At 37.4% G+C, this 19,933-nt stretch overlaps 1 protein-coding gene across 2 annotated transcripts; it reads right to left on the bottom strand.

The window, feature by feature from the left end:
* Nucleotides 1–465: 465 nt before the first annotated feature.
* Nucleotides 466–5,521, bottom strand: LOC110937587 (E3 ubiquitin-protein ligase TRAIP). Of its 2 annotated transcripts, none has more exons than XM_022180031.2 (9): nt 5,249–5,521; nt 3,763–4,027; nt 3,583–3,684; nt 3,427–3,509; nt 3,239–3,355; nt 2,336–2,447; nt 1,829–2,252; nt 820–938; nt 466–706 (listed from the first exon to the last, which is right to left on the bottom strand). In XM_022180031.2, exons 1-9 carry the CDS (start codon nt 5,380–5,382, stop codon nt 590–592), a joined length of 1,473 nt encoding a protein of 490 aa, XP_022035723.1. In that variant the 5' UTR covers nt 5,383–5,521; the 3' UTR covers nt 466–589. The 2 variants fall into 2 exon arrangements, with proteins under 2 accessions (XP_022035723.1, XP_022035722.1); XM_022180030.2 differs by having other exon boundaries at nt 514–706; nt 820–941.
* Nucleotides 5,522–19,933: the final 14,412 nt, after the last annotated feature.

Below are 19,933 nucleotides of genomic sequence, written 5' to 3'. Positions count from 1 at the left end.
AGACGAGATAGTGACTAGGTTTCTTTTTCGACTATGAACAGACTACTAAGGAGAACAAGGTCAAAGTGGTGCCACCATTTGCCTACTAGCCACCACCACTCTCTAACCATTCATTATTGACAAGTCATTACCTACCAGTCAATTCTGCAACCATTGTAGTTGTTGCTATTGTTGTGGTGGTGTGGTGACTATGCGACGGCAACAAGTGAAACCATTGTCGTTCCACAAACCTAATCCATTTCTAAGACTGTTTAACATTAGAAATAATTGTATCATTGGTTTTTAGTTTAACAATATAAAAGGTACTATGAAGTAAAAAAGGACCAATAGGATGGTTTTTTAAGTATTTACTTGTCAGTCATCCAAACTCATTCTTTAGAGCATCTACAACGGTTATGACTGATCCAACAGACCGCCTAATCAGCATGTCACATTATTCCAAACCACCACCACTTCAAACCCCACTTATCTCCAACCAAAAAGCCTTTGAAGACACAAAAAAAGATGTCAAAACATATTAAAACCATGGCATTTATCAGGGATGGTTTACATAAAACAATCAAATCTACATAACACAGTAGTATACCCACTATTGACCTGCTTTACTAAAAAAGTGACCGATCCGCAAGCACCCTTCAGATTGCAAACTACTTGTTTTGGCCCCAAGCTTGCTACTTCTAGCAGAAAGCAATGATCCCCTAGAGTCCTGCTTGTATAAATTAAAAATGTCAGCTAACGAAACAAGTGAAACTTTAATACGAAGCAAAAAAGCAATCTGGGTAACGAAGACTGTAATGTAAGTAAGAAGTAAGAACTCACATTTGATTGTGTTGATATTGAAGAAGCCTTAGAACCCTTATTCTGACCCCTTTTGCACCATTTTCCCAAATAGCTTCCTGTTCCATCTGGACCAAGCAGTCCAGGAGTAAAACAAACTTCTGCTGCCAATTTTCAAATTAAAAACAATTGTAATATAGAAATAGCAATTTTGTAATTAAGTAATACATAAGGGATAAACTATTTACTGCAGCTAACAATCTACCTGAACTGTTATATAGAATAATGAGTAAATTACAAGTTTTGTCCTTTATGTATGTACCAAATTGCAGGCGTTGTCATTTACCTTTAAAATTGATGAGTTTTGTCATTAACGTTTCAAAATCTTGCACGTTATGTCCTTTAAAACAAACCCAGTTAATTTTTTTTGTTAAATCTGATTACATAAGGGTATATTAGTCTTTTTACTCATTTACTTAAAAATATTTTAATAAAAAAAATTAATCACCTCCCTCTTTCTCTACACCCCCATCTCTCATTAGTCCACCGCCCCCACCGGCCACCGTCAACCACTGCCCGCACCGTCACCACCCCCAGCCGCCCCCACCAAGTCACCAACCACTACCTCCGCAACTATCAACACACTCTTTCTCTAACTGACCGGAAACAGTCTGACCTGGTTTGAATCATCGTCTACCATTGACCCGAAACCAAACACCACCGCCTCCGATGTCGTGGCTCCGACGGCACCGCCGACAGCCACCACAGCACACCTTCGTCATCATCTTCATTCGTCGTCGATCATCGTCATCCGAGAACAAGATTTAACAAAAAAAATTAACTGGGTTTGCCCTAAAGGACATAATGTGCAGGATTTTGAAACGTTAAGGACAAAACTCATCAATTTTAAAGGTAAAGGACATCGCCTGAAATTTGGGACAAACATAAAGGACAAAACATGTAATTTACTCTAGAATAATAAATATATGACCAAAGTTAGGCTATTTTTCATAAATGTGTGAAGTTTCACTCTAGCAAACAGCACTATTACCTCTTTGAGAACTCAGAGCCGGTAAAGACGATTCATTTGTGTTGTTAGAAAGGTGCTTATCTTGCTTAATCTCATGAACAAATGCCACATCATCATTAGTTTTAGCCCGATTAGTAGGCTGAAGGACTGAATCATATGACAGGGATTCAAGAGAAGTTGAAACCTTTGGTGTGTGCGCGTCGTCGTCGTCATCATCATCAATTATAATGCAAGAACTAGTACCATCTTTATTGGCACTTTTTATAATATTCTCGGTCACTCTTAACCTCTTTGGTTTTCGAAGATGAACATCAGGTTCATTTATTGTGTCTTGTGGCGTCAATGTGTCATTAAGAGAATCTTTTACCATTTTTGAAGCTTTAGGAGCTCTCAAGCCTTCATTGTCTTTCATTTCCTTAACGGTTTCCAATTTTAGAAGTTTTTTCTGTAAATGTAACCAACATTAAGTTATCCATTCAGTAATATAAATTATAAAAAAAAAAAAAAACATACATGGTATTGATTTACCTTCAATTTTTCTAAATCTTTTAGTTTCTCTTTAGCTTTTTCAAGCTCTTCACGAGAACATGCATCATCCATCCCCAGAGTTTTGTATTTGGTCATCAGTTCTTTATGGTCCCTATCAAAAGACCGTGTATTTTGAGTGCTTGACATTTCATCCAGGTGTGTGTGTGTGTGTGCATACATACATATAGGGTGGGGTTCTAGAGTGAACACTAGTGTATTTGCGAACTGAGTGAACAAATCCTGGCCATTGATCTACACACGTGTATGGCCAGGATCTCATCATCAAATTGTAAAATACACTAGTGTATTTCAACATCAAATCCTGGCCATTGATCTACATACGTGTATGGCCAGGATTAGTTCACTCAGTTCGCAAGCTACACTAGTGTTCACTCTTGAACCTAATCCTATATACATAAATATAGGGTAGGGATCCTGTACATTAATCCAGAAGTGTGAGAAGTGTGTTATAACACTATATAACACCATATAAACACCGCATAACACTATGTAACACCATATAACACCATATAATGCTATCTAACATTATATAACAATATATAACACTATACATCTATCATAGACATGCTATCAGACAAAATATAGTGTTATATTTGTTATATAGTGTTATATGGTTTTATATGGTGTTACATAGTGTTATACGGTGTTTATATGGTGTTTATATGGTGTTATATATAGTGTTATAATACACTTCTCACACTTCTGGATTAATGTACAGGATCCTCAAACTATAAATATATATAGAGATATGACGTAGAAGATAAAAAGTGACACAATTACACAAATTACCAAAGGGGATTAAAAAAAAGCCAACAACATTAAGAGTAGGATAATGAAATAAGTTTATTATTTTTAACTTTTATTCCAATATTTTTAACTTACCTGTTGTGAGCAACCAAACACTTCACTAGTCTATCCACATTTTCTTTGCTGTGAGGCTCCGTACCCAAAGAAGCGAGTTTGCCTATCTTGTCGTCTTTCAAGTCCAAATCAGAGACCCTGATTTTGACGTCTATCAGGTAAACATGTAACTTGAGAACCAAAAAAACTTACGGTTTTGCAACACTTACAATTTGAGCGCAGCGAGTTCTTTGGCCAAACCCTCTTTACTCTCCTGCAACTTAACGAGCTTCAGTTTTGATTTATTTAGTTCCTGCGATTCAGTTGATGGTAGATTAATCAATAGAAATGAAAATATCAATCAATCTAAAACTGTAACAACTTACCTGCGTTTTCGACTGAAGTAAGCTATTAATTGTGTCGTTTTGATCCATGACTTCCTTTTTCAATGATGTTTCTTTCTTCAACTGCTCCTTGCACACAGACAACTACAAGGAAAAAAACGTCAACTGTAAGCAGGCGAAAGTAGCGACGTAAGAATAATTAGATTCTAGTAATCAAATTACCTCATTTTTAAGGTTATTTAAATCATTTTCTCGACTTTCTAAAGCTAAACTGAGCTTGCTAATCTTCCCCTCAAGTCTCTTGACTTCTAATTTAAGTTCCTCTGTGTCTTCTTTGTGAGTTTGCGGTTTTTGAGAGAGATTAGAGGAACTTATATCACCTAGTGACTGAAAATAGAGCCGGCTCACGTTAGCTGCTGAACATGTTTGCTTGCAAATCGGACATTTTTTCTTCCCTTTTGAGCAGTACTCGAACCATTGTTGTATGCTATGTTTTCCACCATCAAAAAACAAACAAACTATTTAATATAATTTGTAATGAAAACTCGCAGTGACTTCTGAATGCAATGTTCAACAAACGGGTCATTTGCAGTTAGCTCTAAATGACTTCATGCATTATATACCATCACACTTCTAAACCGAAAATACAAAAAGTGATGTCACAGCTGGAGTAAAAAAATATAAGGTGTACAGAAAGCACATACTAAAAAATACAGTTATGGTTGTAAAAATCCCGTTTAGTTGCCGATTAATCGATACTCAGAGATTCACCGAGTAATTTTTATCTAGTCGGTCAATTAATCATTAAACGGTCAACAGTGGTCAAATCCAGTCCTTAATTGGCCAAAAATTGGTAGCAGTCTACCAACTTCGGCCAAATTCTTGACCAAAACCTGTAAATTCCGGCAATTAATCCTATCTACTTAAAAATATGGGTCGAACTAACGTGTGTATATACATATAAAATTAAAAATTACATATAAAATCCCAATCGGATTAATTCATATTAATCCCGACTAATCGCTAGTCAGTACCCCACTGACCGACTAGCGCCTCGCTATTCTTACAACACTGGATATAGTATACATATAAACAACACATCTTCATATCATATGTAGAAACAACTTGAAACCCATGGAATAACAACTGTAGTTTTATAGAATTGTTAATAAACTCCCAAAGACATTACATATTATATTATATTATACAAAACAAACAATTAAACGAAGTTAAAAGATGAGCAATTTGAATATATCAATTCCAATTTCTTGATTAAACTCCAAATCTGTAACCAAAATAGTAAAAATTATGTAAAAATCACAACTCCAGATCAAGAAACAGACGCAAATGCAGACTAGGGTTTTATGATTTTGTTAATTCGAATTCTAATTTTATTATTATAGATTAATCAGTGAAAGGGGAATTACATTTTCAAACAAACTCTGTAGCTAGAATCGGAATTGCAGAACGAAAATATCAAATTCAATTTCTCATAAATAAGTTCTAAAATCCACTAAATTCATTTTCATTCGTCAAACATTATTATTGTGGTACATAAATATTACACCAAAACTTCAACTAGTGTGTGTATAAACTAGGGTTTTGCGACTTTGTTGACTCCACTTAAAATTAATATCATAAATAAATCTCATATATATGTAAAGAAGAACTAAAAAAGATGTAAGAGGGAATTGATTTGGATCCAAACCAGAGTTCATGGAAGACGTGACCACAAATTGAAATTGCTTGAAGATCTTCAACGATGGGTTTGAGATCTTCGTAGCAGATTGAACACAGGGTTTTGGCGAATGGTTGTGTTGAATCATTGCAGGACCCGATCATTGCTCTACAAAACCCTAATCTGAAGTTGCATTCATTGATTGGGGTGGTTTATTATTATTATTTATGTGGGTTGGGTGGGTTGTTCGCGCGTCAAGGTTTGAAAGAATTTGGTAAGCGGGAAGATGAAAGAAATAATCAGTGTTGATGAATAACGTTGTTACATTTCAATCTAGTCTATTAGTGATCGGTAGTACAATTTTAAGGTTGGGCTTTATCACGCTACGTTAGCGTCACGTCACGTCACGTTCACGTCAGACATGGGGCTTTAAGGCTCCCCCTCTTAACTTGCAGGGTGTGGAATAACGCCTCCTATTAAACAAAATAAAAAAAATTATTGGATGAAATGATGTTGCCCCACCTGCACATAACCTTCTTCCTCGTTATCACGGTGGCGATAGAACCATGGCGCCCCCTGTTAAATCACTGGGTATGGGTGGTGGCGCCCCTCAGACGCTATCGGTGGCAGGGGTGGCGCCCTCCACACCCTCTAGCCACATTGTGTACAGGTTAGTATGTGAGTTTTTGGTAACTTAGTATGTTTATGTCTATTGGCACTTCCATACCAAAGTGCAGTGCATCGGGGTGTTAATGGTGAGCTAGACAGGGTATTAACGGGCGAGGTTCACCCTTTTTAGCTAATCATGCATTTTTTTATTTTTTATGTTATTTATACTTACTCGAGCACACCCAATTGTTGGGTATTTAGTTATTGTTCAAAGCTCTTTGTACTAGCACTGATTTCAGATTTGACAATGGTTTACTTATTGTTCAAAGCTCTTTGTAGTAGCACTGATTTCAAATTTGATAATGGTTTAGTTATTTGACAACACATAGCTCTTTGTAGTGCATTATGTGGTTGTACTGCTTGCAGTGTTGTTAATTTGTGCATATATATGTGTAGTACCACTTGTATTAGTTGTTGTAAATTGAGGAGGGATTGTGATGTCTGTCGTTAGTGACATACAAAAACCGAAATAAACTAGGTAGCTAGAGTAAGTCGGATATCGAACCAGAGGAGGATTGTGGAAAGTGTGTAACGTTAAGTATTTATTAACAACTATAAAAAAAATAAACTGATGATTGTTTGATTTGTGGATTAACTAAATTATGAATTAAGAACTTGAGGTTTTAAACAATAGGAAAAAGAAAGGTTCCTCCGAATTTCAGGTTTGCAAACAAGTTCAGTTATGTGTTTAATCAAAACATGCACATAGACATAAATGTTTAACCTAATTAACCAATTGTGATAACCAACGACTAAGTACTCCGGTCAATACATAACGGGAGGTTATCAAATGATTATCAATTACAATTACAAACCCTAACCCCATGTCAAATATATCCCAATTACTAGAACTCTCGGGAACTGAATGCTTAGAAATTAAGGTTTAAATAAATGCAATTAGTCAGTTAAATCCATGGTGAAAAGCATCGAATGCTTAGATCACCAAGTTACAATGATTAAAAACACATAAAAGTACCTAATTACATAAACCCTCCATCCGGAGGAAACCATCAAAGACTAGCCGCTCATGTGGTTGAGTGATCCTTGAAAACCCTCCTTTTTTCTTGCCGTCTACTACTGTAGTCGAAGATATATTAATGATCTTGACTTTTCTTGTTTTATGATAGCGGCTACCTTGTTCCTCCAAACTCTTCACATGTGCCGCCCAAATCCAGCCCATGTGCGGCCCAAATATGTGTTCACAAATCCAATGTCGGCCCATGAGTGTGCAACCTCTTTCCTTCCCAAAGTCGCTGCCCTCAATTATGATGATGTGATGTTGTCGTATATGATGATGATGGATGTTGTGATGATATTAATTAGAAACCCCAAAAAGAATCTTCCACCAAGTCTTTTTAATAAAGTATCAACATCACGTGGGCATGCCTTTCTTTCCTAAACGTATCCTACGTTTGTTTAACCGTAAGTTACGTTACATTATTTCTGTTTGTTTTGTTATGGCATACCGTAGGCTGCGCTTTGAAACCGTAGTCTACGTTTTAGACCTGCTGCCAACTTGTGAAGTATAAAGGTCAACTTCCACTTAATTACCAACATGCCCCTAGACTTCAAACTTTTTATCTTTCTCGCAACTCCAATCTAGCATTCGGCCTGAAACCAATCCCGAAGAACACCGTTTACTATGTTTATTAACTTTGGTCGTTCCGCTTCATCTCTAACCACTCTAACTTCACCATATTACGCGTTTAACCTGAAAAATCACAAACATTCATAGTTATCACATTCGTAATAAATAATCGTCCAAAACACAATAAAACCCGCAATATAAATACTTTAACAACCAAGTTTTATCCTCTCCATCACATCCCCACACTTAACCTTGATTGTCCTCAAGCAACCATTACAAACATTACTTAGCTTATTAACAACTCACCATCAAATCCCTTACCGAATTAACAATTTAAGGTCCCAAGTCATACCCGCCCAATAGACTGACACAATCGAGATTAACAATCTGACAAACAAATGATACGCGTTTAAAATAATTTAAGACTTACCTAACTAAAACTAACATGCTTATGATACTACTATGCCACACGCCCCTCACAATGATCACTCATCTCGGCTTTATCAAGACTAGCGTGTAATGTGCTAGTATATTTCACTTAAAACCAAATATGCTACTTTGCAATTATAAGCTTGAATGGCAATCATACCTCCACTGTATCAAATAACGTAACACATATCAAAAGGACTTTTGGGTTTTGGGTTAAAGGTAAAGGTAGGAAATATTTTTGGATTTTTATGTTTATTGGCGAACACAAACGAACATACCAAACCATGACAACTTTGTTCACAATAACTGCCAACACCTTGGGTTATTTTCGACCCATTTATTCAACACGAACATAATACTAATTTTTTTTTCTTTTCTTTCTTTTCTCTTTTTTTTCATTTTTTTCTTTTTAATTTTTTCCTTTTCAACAAATATCTAAAATATAATTGTCATTCATGGTTGGTAATCAAACGGGTCAAACGGGGTGTAACAAACGAAAGGTCTAAGGCTCAACATGGTTAACTAAGTGGAATGGATAAACAATCAACATATGAACGAATGGAGGGATCCTAATGCCTTTATCATCTATGTGTATACGCTAAAGCACAGTCTCGGTACGTATCAAACCACACAAGTTCTAACACAAAGCAACATATGGCCTACTCTCAGCAAATGAAAATGTATAGTAATTCAATTAACAATCTAGTAGGCTCAAATATCTCACCGAATAAAAGGAATAAGGGTTACCGACACGTAGCATGTGTAAATCCTAAAGCATGTTACCCCTAGTTAGGCATCTCTTCTCAACTATTCTCTAAAAACATGTCAGAAATACTCTCATGAAACTTAAAGGGACAACCATGACTAGGGATCTAAGTTAGTTTAATATCAGTAAGAACCCTTTAGTGATTGAAAATGTTGGTTTTCATGTAGTTCAAGCATACTTGAGAAACAAAAATTTTCAAAATTTCAAAATTTTCAGCAAATTCAACCAATTCAAGCATTTAAGATCAACAATTATACCAACCCTCTCTCGAGTTACCGCATCCCCACACTTGGGATACATTATCCCCAATGTATGGTGCAATCTATAATCTTAACCCGAGAGATACCACCTGCAAACCATGAACGACTAATAACTAGACGACTCGACACAAAGAAACCACTCCCAACACAAAGACTCACACCACCAAAAACACAAAAACAAATAAAATAAAGGATAGAGAGACACAGTGACCTGATCGGTAAATCAGCAAGTGTCTGTAGCGGTGCAGCTGCTGTGATCAGACAGGGGCGCAAACTCCTCTTGGATTCTCTGACATCTCATCGGGGATGTTGCCAAACATCCCCACACTTGAATTATTGAATCCGCGAGAATTGAAACGTAGTAACCTGCCAAAACACAACACACACCAAAACAAAACAAAATAAAACAAAACAAAACAATACTCTACATCCTCGGGCTGCCTCCCGAGAGCGCTAAGTTTTAGGTCTTCAGCCAGACCGTACCTAGTTTCCGTTATGGTGGTCGAATCGAACATTTTCCTACCGAGTTCCCAATGTAGACTCGATAGTTAACAAGCCACATCAAGCTTTGGTTAACGATGTGCGGCATGCTGTGTAAGAATGATATGCTATTGTGGGCCCATTGCTTGATAAATTGCCCAATGTCTTGCAAACCCACCTTTCGACTCCTACACCTTGAGCGATCATCCATAGCTTTGTTGGTTGCAGTAACTAATACGGAAGGAGGATCAAGATATACTTCGATTACCTCAGTTTGTGGTCCTGTGCGAAGCGCTAAGCATTCAACTTCATGTGTCGAAGCACTTGTAACTTCTTCTTTCACTTCACTCTCAACAACAACAAACTTTTTCACGTGTGGTTCTTCATCAAATGAGGAAATCATTGTGGTATTAGTCTCCACAACCTCCTCACCATCTTGAAAACAGTTTTTGATATCATCGGGTAATGGTGAGATGGACTCTTCTACTCGTATCTTCATAGATTTCACGTGTGGTTCTTCATCAAATGAGGAAATCATTGTGGTATTAGTCTCCACAACCTCCTCACCATCTTGAAAACAGTTTTTGATATCATCGGGTAATGGTGAGATGGACTCTTCTACTCGTATCTTCATAGATAATACATCACACTTCATGCTCAAATAGTCAATTCGCTGTTGCTTTGAAAGGCTGGGTGCTGATAATAATTCATCGATCTTGGATAACATCGATTCCGCCCGAGCAAGTTGTTCATCATCCTTCCTCATCTCTATACGTGCATCCCCACACTTATTTTGTGGAATGTCTTCTTTCACCTCAACACCTTCAATAATTTTCTCCACATCTGACTGTTCAACAATTGAGAGAATCACCGGTGTGGTATTAACCTCCACAACCTCATCCCTTACTTGAGAAGTTGACATCTGTAGAGACACTCATCTATATCTGGCTTGGCGTTTTCCCATTGGAGTCATTCTTGGCCCATCATCCTTCACTTCAGCCATCAAAAGGTCATACTTCGTAATCCACATCTCCAACTGGTCCTCTATTGACAGGTCAGGTTTCGCCAATTCCTTTTCAATGTATGCCAGTTCTCGTTGTCTCATATATTCCATAAGACTTCTAAATTAGGGTGATTGATAGTAACTAGGTGACTGGGGTGCACATTCATACTCACCCTGATCAACTGTATACCGGGTATGATAGGCATCCTGATAGTGTACCGGATGGTCTTCATAAGAAAATTGAGAGTATTCATCATAACAATAGTCATACTCCGCTTGGTAACTAACGCTTTGTACCATACCCAGATCATAGCTACTCTCATCCCATGTCTGCTCAGCATAACAATAATTTGCATCCGATTGGTGATCATATGTAACTTGCATCGAATCAGAGTAAGAATAGTATGGGTGGACATGATCATCAGAATAAAAATCCAACTCATTTGCTCTCATCTGTGCGTCCTCACACATTTTCCAGAACACAGGACAATCGTCACGCGTGTGACATGGACTACCACAACCTCGGCATGACCAGTAAGCACTTTCCATAATAAGATCTGCAATAAATCTGCACAGACAAAACTAGTATACCCAAGGTAAAAGCAAACAGTGGAATATGTGACGAATAAAATACTATTTTTGGATTTTTTTTTATCTATTTTACTAAAAACATAACACTAAACACTTTGCGCACGCCTCCCCGGCAACGGCGCCATTTTGATGTCTGTCGTTAGTGACATGCAAAAACCGAAATAAACTAGGTAGCTAGACTAAGTCGGATATCGAACCAGAGGAGGAATGTGGAAAGTGTGTAACGTTAAGTATTTATTAACAACTATAAAAAAAATAAACTGATGATTGTTTGATTTGTGGATTAACTAAATTATGAATTAAGAACTTGAGGTTTTAAACAATAGGAAAAAGAAAGGTTCCTCCGAATTTCAGGTTTGCAAACAAGTTCAGTTATGTGTTTAATCAAAACATTCACATGGACATAAATGTTTAACCTAATTAACCAATTGTGATAACCAACGACTAAGTACTCCGGTCAATACATAACGGGAGGTTATCAAATGATTATCAATTACAATTACAAACCCTAACCCCATGTCAAATATATCCCAATTACTAGAACTCTCGGGAACTGAATGCTTAGAAATTAAGGTTTAAATAAATGCAATCAGTTACAATTAGTCAATTAAATCCATGGTGAAAAGCATCGAATGTGATGTGTGTTGGTGTATATATAATTTAGATGTATAATTAAGCCCTTTTTACACCTTTAGCCAAGTTTTAAATTTATAAAAACACGATATTCACTAACACTAAACACACATATGGGCAAGTGCACCCATCGTGGACGTAGTATAGTGTTGGTAAGATACCGAGGTCGTCCAAGGACACAAGAGCTTTTAATACCGGTTTATCCTCAACGTCTAATCAAATCAAAAAGTGAGAAAAAATGTTTTTAAACTAAAAAAAAATAAAAACTAACTAAATGCTGAAAAATAAAAAATAAAAACAGATAGACAAGATGAATCACTTGGATCCGACTCGTGTATTAGTATAACCTTTGATTATTTTCGCACTTTTGCACTTGTTTAAGAGATTATCTTAGTTATTGTAGTAGGCCCCTCTTTTGAAGGCGACGTTACCCTCAACCCAGTAGTTTGAGTCAGCAAGGATACAATCCTAAATGGTCGGATTATTGGAAGATAATGAATTAAGTTATTAATGCAAATTATGGTAGGCCCCGCTTTTGGCGGTGACGTTACCCTCGACTAAGTAGTCTGAGTCAGCAGGGATACAGTCCTAAATAGCCGGGTTATAGTATTAATAGTAGTTAACTTATGAGGGGGTCAAAGAGTTTGGATCCCCGCCATCCAATACCTATGGGCATTGAAGGAGATCCTACTAAATTTGACCCAGGTCCCAAGCAGGACCTCTAAACGCTGAACAAGGGCAAGACCCTTACCAAACCGTTCCCTTAACCCCCGACCAGGTAGCCAACATACCTCCATATAGACCGTGGAGATATGAATGGTGAAAATCTTTTATTTTATATAGACAGTAAAATAATGCCAAGACACCACGGACAAACGATAAGGAAAGATCACCTTCAACATAAGCAACTAGTTATTAAAGTCATTAATACAAAACCAAATAAAAAGTGCAAAAGATTAAAAATAAAAAGTATTATACTAAACACTTGTCTTCACCAAGTGATGTAAGAGACTTAGGCAAACATGGCCTTGATTGTCAAGAACTCTTACGATCAATCTTGGATCCCGAGACGACTCACACACTCTACGATGGACAATGGATGATGGTGGTGGATGATGGTGTTATGGTGGTGGTGGGTGGTGGATGAAGTGTGAGAGAGGTGGTGTGCCAAGGGATGAGATGGAATGAAACCAAGCACCCCTATTTATAGGTTGAACAGAAGGCTGGGCACGGCCCCGTGTCCGCTGGACACGCCCCCGTGCCCGTCTGACAGTCTCTCTCCTCATTAATTGTAATTCGCAATTACAATTAATGCGCCTGCTGTACTTTCACCACGCCCCCGTGCTCACTGGACACGGCCCCGTGGTGGGCAATGGAAGCTTCTACAAGTTTGTCTTTTATGCTGCTTCTTGGGCACGGCCCCGTGCTGGCTGAGCACGGGGCGTGTTCAGGCTTCTGTTTTCTCTTCTTTGCTTTGGAGGATGCCGTTGAGGGTCCGGGCAGTCTACTTTTATTCCTTTTCTTGTATTTATGCTAGAATTAGTTGTCTTTTTGCTTCTTTTGTGAATTTGAGCTCATTTCATCCTGAAAATACAAAAGGAAGACAAAAACACTCTTTTTCCAACATTAGTACTTAAAAAGGGTTAGTTTTATGCCTTAATTGATGTGATTTATATGTTGCATTTTACACACATCAAATACCCCCACACTTGAACTTTTGCTTGTCCTCAAGCAAAACTCTTTAAATGTGGCTTACACTCCCAAATGGAATAGGTAGAAGAGAATGTTTTTGGTTTGTCATAGAGTGTCGGGAATCCAAAGATCTTTTTAGGTTTTATTTTTATTTATTCACAATCCTATTCGTTATGATTTATTGAGAACGTCTCATAGGATAAATTACTTATTTGGGCATAACATGCCTTTTTTAAATCACTCAACACTCGGCCGTAGGTGTATTTTTAGTGAATCACTCGAGAGCGGCATGGAACTCACGCCTTCCATAGGCTTGCCAAGCAATCAATCCTCCTCCTTTTTAACTTTTTACCTTTGTAAATATCAAGAAGACTTTTTGGGTGAAGGGTTAGGCTTGGGTTAAAGGTGGGTGGTTGGGTTAGTGGTTAGTAAAAGGGCGACAAGCGTAAAAAGCGTCGGTTTTCGAAAAAAATTTTAGTGACTTTTTACTTTGAAGTATTTCTCCAAACAAGCTTTTGTTTGTATAGCTTTGTTTGTTTTTAACTTCATCATTATATATATATATATATATATATATATATATATTTAGTCACATAAAAGAACGAGCTTGCGAGAAACCGAGCTTGGTTACTAAAATAAAGGGTGAAAAATAAAAAAGGGTTTTTGGTGGGTGAAAAGGGTTTTAGGGTAATGAAATGAAAGGTTTAGTGTAACACCTCGAATTTTTGTGTCCAATAATGTGTTAACATGTGTCATTTGTTTACACGTGGCATTGATATTAAATAAAGGACTAATATTGACAAACCTTGAATATATGTAAATTCGAGGGTTATAATTGTCACACAAGGGTAAATATGTTGTATAGTAACCCTAAATGGTGCTTGTACCTTCAAACGAATAAATCATGGATCGTACGAAAGCGAAACGCGGAAGATAGTGAGAGATTACAAGCTACAGGGGTTAACTGTGTCAACATGTTTAATTATACCTCTGAGTGACCCTTTAACGCTCTCGAGGCTTTGTAGCAGTATTATACGCTCACTAGAATATACTGTATAAATTCCGTGAAGTTCCGTTTTAAAACGAGAAAGTTATGATCAAATTCGTATGAGAAGGGTTAAAAGCGTCAACAATGAAAGTTAAGGCTTTCTGAATAATTAATAAACTAACCGGGGACTTAACAACGCGGGTAAATAACACGAGGTCCTTAGTTGTAATTAACCGAGGGCCAAACCGCAAAGTTACCCCTTCAAACCCGAAAGGTCAGGTTAATAATTACGAAAGATTTCGTTATTAATTACCAGATTCTGTTCATGATTATAAAAGATTTTAAAAACCTGAAAATCTACCCACTCGCGGGCCGCATTAGAGTTTGGGTTAAGTGAAAGCGGGCCGCGAGCCACCTAATATACGCGCCTGAAATTTGAGTCTCAGGCGGCCCGCGTACAAAACATGCATGGATCCTCCATGCGGGCCGCGTGAGACACCCAGATGCAGAAAGTTTGTAATTGCATGCCTTTTGAGCTTGTGAACGATCAAACATCAATAAATGAGGCATGGGCACCCTATACTCGACCCATAGCTCTATGGGACTGATGTGGGGTAAAATACACATGTTTGTCTCGTGTAAAATGTATAATTTTTGTATAGTTTTTATCTATTATTTTTAGTTTTAGTATTATATTATATTATATCGTGTTTTGGCAGGTTCTGGTGCAAATGGGGAAAAAACGAATAATATGAAAATGACCAGCGAGTTGGACAGAGTGGGGTGCCAGAGACCGAATGAAAGTTGCCGCTATTTTCTGTGATTGGTCCGGGCCCACTATCTCAATTTTATAATTTAACTTAGGCACAGTTGATCATTGGCGAGACCATGCCTACAAAATGTTAATTAGCTAAAGTTGGCCCACCATGTTGAGTTAGATCCGATCATAAGGGCCCAAATTCATTGAATTGTGATGGATTAATGATACAACACAATTTAAATTAAAGAGATGTCAAGACCTATGGCCACGAAAAGTCTGAAGGGCCAATTGGGATTAGAGAGGCAATATTTGTTTTGTGGGCTTTAAAGGTGGACGGCAGAAACGAAAGACGGTGGACGGCAACATAGAAAAAAAAAGATATATATTAAATATCATACTGCACTTTTGGAGGGGAGCCGCACATTAACTGAATACGAAGAGATCAACATCATCGAACATAGACGGCAGAGAAGGGGGTCGATCAGTCGCATATTATTCTGGACGGCGATCAGACGCACGGAAGGGACGATATCTAAAGCTTGTTTTGCGGGAATCATCGGCATCAAGCGGGAACCTTGGAGAGCAAGGGATTAACGGGTTTTGCTACTCAGTTTCTCTTATTTTCTAGTTCCTTTGTTTTCATTCGATGAATTCTTGTTCTAAACCTTGTTTGATTATTTTTGAGACCATGTTTCTTGGCTAGATTCTCTAAACTACTTAGGTTATGACAATAGTTTAAACAAAGTTTGGATTTTTATTTGATTTTTGTCGTGGTTGTGGATCTTTCTTGTATTGTAAACGCTATGGTAGTTTATCTTGGTGCGTATGCGTGCTTGTGATTATTTGATTATTGTCTATTTGCTTCATTCGATTCTTGGTGACGGTCTTTATCACATAATAGAGTCGGATTAGGGTTCTTGATTTAGGTGAGTGTCTATATCACATAATAGGTCATTAATCCTTTAGGGTGAAAACGCGTAAGTAACCTTAGAAACAATATTCGGTAATTAATTAAAATCAAGTGTGCTGCTAGACTCGTCGCGGAAAGGCTCGAGGATATTAATAGGTCTCGGTGTAGTTATAAGTAATTAACAACCCATTGTCTATTAAGCCAAGATTAAACCCATAGTTGCTTTAGACGTTCGCGCGGCAAAGTAGAGCGTCTTACATAGGCACTTTCAAGAAACTAGAGGACGGAAAAGAAATCTAGAAAACCGGTGAGCATAACAGCCTAGGTAGTGCCATAAGAATCGCCTTGAGAGTGTTTGAGGGGCTTAGTGGTGTCTTAATAGGTTTAGCATTTAAAGATCCCGGTTCCACACCATAAAATCATCGAATAGAAACCCATTCGGAGTTTAGCTTGCGTCTAGCCTAGGTAGTTCCTCCACCATCTTTGAGTTCAGTCTTCGTTCGAGTTCGTGTTAGTTCGTCGAGTTATTTAGCATTATTTTATTATTTTATTTAGGACTTTTAGAAACCCCCCGTCCAAATAAACAATTAGTTAAGTCGCGTCAGTCTAAGTCTAGATAGAGTCATTAGCGTAATCAGTAGAGTCTCTTGGGTTCGATACTCGGACTTACTTTAGCTTTACTACATCGATCGGTTCACTTGCCGGTTGTGTGTTTTAGGGTTTAGGTCGAGTCTTAGTTTTATAAATTTAAAGCTTAGAGAGTCTAGAATTAGGGTAATTTAGTTAGTTTTAATTAACCCATTTCAGCACATCAGGGACACCTGCCCATCATCCATGATCAGTTGTAGGTGTTGTGTAATGATCTTGAGTGCCTTGTTTCACTATAAATAGCCATCCTTGGTTCATAACCAACACACAACTCAAATACACTCAACTGATCATTCTAAGAAGCTCTCAAGCATTCTTCTCTGCTCTCTAAGCAAGGCACAACTTCTGTAAGTCGTTCACATCCATTGTGGTCTTGTATTTCCATAGATTTAGCTTATAAACCCAACCGTCGTAACTAACGGTTGTCATAGCGATAATTCACAAATGGTCCAGTGAATTGTCGGATCAAAAGTAGTTATGAGTTGGTATTTATGTGGGTAATAAACCCCTAAAAGGGTTCCCTCTGATCACCACTCTAACTATGTCAAATGTCGAGTCAAACGTGCACTTAAAAAGTCAACAGAAATCTATTTTGCCATTTTGTACATAATCTGTAATGTATATGCTATGAAATCTGTTTTGACACTCATAAAACATGATATTAAGTATATAAACTTGTTTACGCTCATTTGAATCGACCATTTGCTATATTGACCCGGTTCGGAGCCGAATGTCGCAAAAGTTTGACTTTTGCTTTGACTTCAGTTCTGACCCGTTTTAGTAAGGTATAGATATGCCTTAGGACTCTCTTAGGACCAGGTTACATGATGGTATAACCCTCTGTGACCGGTTCATGATTTGTCCGAGTCTTTTACGCATTTCCGTTAAACGCCTAAAAGTTGACCGTAACGGCCTTTTAAAAATAAAACGAGTATTTCGGACACGTGAACAGACCATAACCTTGCTTATTAAATTATAAGCATGTCCTTAAAGTTTCACGTCAATCCGAGGTCTAGAATGAGAGTTATGCTAAATAGCGCATTTATAAGAAACTTTTGTAATAAACGGCGCAATTAGCATAACCCCTATCTAAACCAAGTTTCCGTCACCAAAACTTTTACCCACTGTTATAAAATAATATTTTTGGAATTTTAAAGATTTTTAATAATTTTTACCTTGCTCATAACCTGCGGTTGTGGCTACGGTTCGGTAAATACCGAATATGCCCTTTTCGGCCAAAAAATTGAGTTCTACAAGGTCTTTTGACCCGATTCCAGTTGCTACTGATTTTAAATAATAAATAAAGTATTTTAGACTTTATAAACTGTTCGGGAAACTCAGATTTCCTATAGAACTCGAAAAGCTCTTTAAAAGTCTTTAAAATATGACCGAAAAGCCCCTACGGGGCGTAATATTAACTTAAACTCGTTACGGGCATCACGGAAGGTATCCTACTGATACCACAACCTCTTTAAGGCATATTGACTTAGGAAATAAGCGTAAGACTCTCATGGTTAACCGTTTCGCCTATTGCGCGCACAGTTCGGCTTATGAAACTAGTTTTCATAAATTAGCCGATACGGGTCAAACTATATTATTTTGACCCCAAGATACAGAGTGTTAACATTGAACCCATATAAAACAAGTCTCTGAACGTGTTTGGGGCAGAATCACATTCCATTCTCGGTTTTCGCCTTTCACGCGATTAAACCATATCTATATATCGGAACCAACCGGTCTAGGCTACGGCTAATATAAGACCCGTTAGGATTCTAAGAGGTTAATTAAAACCTTCGTTCCAAATTAGGAGCCCCAGTAAAAGCTATCGGTGATTTAATCAAATTAAGGAATATACTTGCAAAGGTAAATACTTTTAACTTATTTCCCCTATATGGGCTTGGGATACGGTATAATATTTACCGCTTGATTGAGCATCATATCTTCCATCGCTTAGGTGGTTAATTAAATATTATGATCGGCTCATTTAAACAGTTTTGTTTCTTAAAAGCCTTTGGGGGGTTAATGACCGTTGTCCCGGATATCCTTGGCATCATTTTACGAAATGGCCACGACCTCGACATCCCGGTGTAGGCGTACACCCGGTATATATTGTCGACACTTAATTAAAAGACGTAGCCGTTGGTTTCTATACTACGGTTTTACGCAATGTGGTGTGTCTATTAATCTTTAACCCGGCACGATCCGGGCTACTGAACGCATAAAAGAACATGTAATACGTTCACAAGATTTTAATAATTTTCCCAAGTTATAAAAGAGTTTGTGCCTTGTGCATTCAAATCAATTTTTAATAAACATTTTCAAATGTGTCAGTTGAATGTATTTACCAGTGTAAACTGACGTATTTTTCCCCAAAAGATTAAGTGCAGGTACTATACGAAATGGGCTGGTAATAGCTTCCTAGGCATCACGAATAGTCTCGCAAACTCGATGCCGTATCTGAATGAACAATATTTTATTATTATTTTGATCCGCTGTGGATACATTCGACTTCTGTAATATATTTGATATTACCACCAGAGGTTGAAGTATATATTTATCTTTAAAGCTTCCGCTGTGCATTTATATAATTGTGTGGTTTGACTATATTGTTGCCAACTACGTCACGGTAATCCCCCACCGGGCCCACCGGTGATACACGTGGAAATCGGGGTGTGACATTTAGACTCAAAGGGGTTAACTAGGGGGATTTTTTTTTTTGGGTAGGTGGTAAAAAAAATTGAAAATAATGGTGTAGAAAGAAAAATGGTTAGTCCTAATGCCTTCATCATTTACTTACTTGGGTTTAAGTTGGTAAGGACCGGGAATGAATCGTCGTGGCAAGTTCTAGAGTTGTAAGAACCAAGCGGCTATTCACACAAGAAACGAAAAATGAGCATTTAGTCTAAAGATGTAAATTTGTATGCTCAATAAAGGCTCAAAACTCACTTTTGTGGGAATGGGTTTTTAATGTGATCAAGTATATATAATTAAATTTTAACTAGACTTGTTATGCCGTTTCGTAATTTTCTTATGTTGGTTCTTGTTATCACGACGCTTTCGGTTGTAAATTTTTTAAAAATATAACCTTATTAATCTTGTGATTCCCAACTTAAACTTTAGACAAGTAAAAATGAAAGGATTTTTGAAAAAATTTGGGTGTTTAGCGGTTCCAATAGAGTTTTGTGTAAGGCTTGTTGTTAGGACTTGCAAAATTTCAAAATGTTAGCTTCCCCCCCACACTTAAATTACACATTGTCCTCAATGTGTCCCAAAAATAAATTTTTAGGTTGATTGGATG

Source organism: Helianthus annuus, chromosome 4, assembly GCF_002127325.2.
Source record: "Helianthus annuus cultivar XRQ/B chromosome 4, HanXRQr2.0-SUNRISE, whole genome shotgun sequence".
Taxonomy (NCBI): Eukaryota; Viridiplantae; Streptophyta; class Magnoliopsida; order Asterales; family Asteraceae; genus Helianthus; species Helianthus annuus.
Note: the sequence above shows the minus strand (reverse complement) of the source record. Positions and strands in the feature narration are given on the sequence as shown.

Bases quoted from the DNA above. Each gene is read 5' to 3' on its own strand.
- LOC110937587 (XM_022180030.2), bottom strand. From the start codon at position 5,382: ATGATCGGGTCCTGCAATGATTCAACACAACCATTCGCCAAAACCCTG. The intron at 3,510-3,582 runs GTAAGTTGTTAC...ACTGAATCGCAG, and splicing joins TACTTCAGTCGAAAACGCAG to GAACTAAATAAATCAAAACT. The intron at 3,356-3,426 runs GTAAGTGTTGCA...CGTCAAAATCAG, and splicing joins GAACTCGCTGCGCTCAAATT to GGTCTCTGATTTGGACTTGA.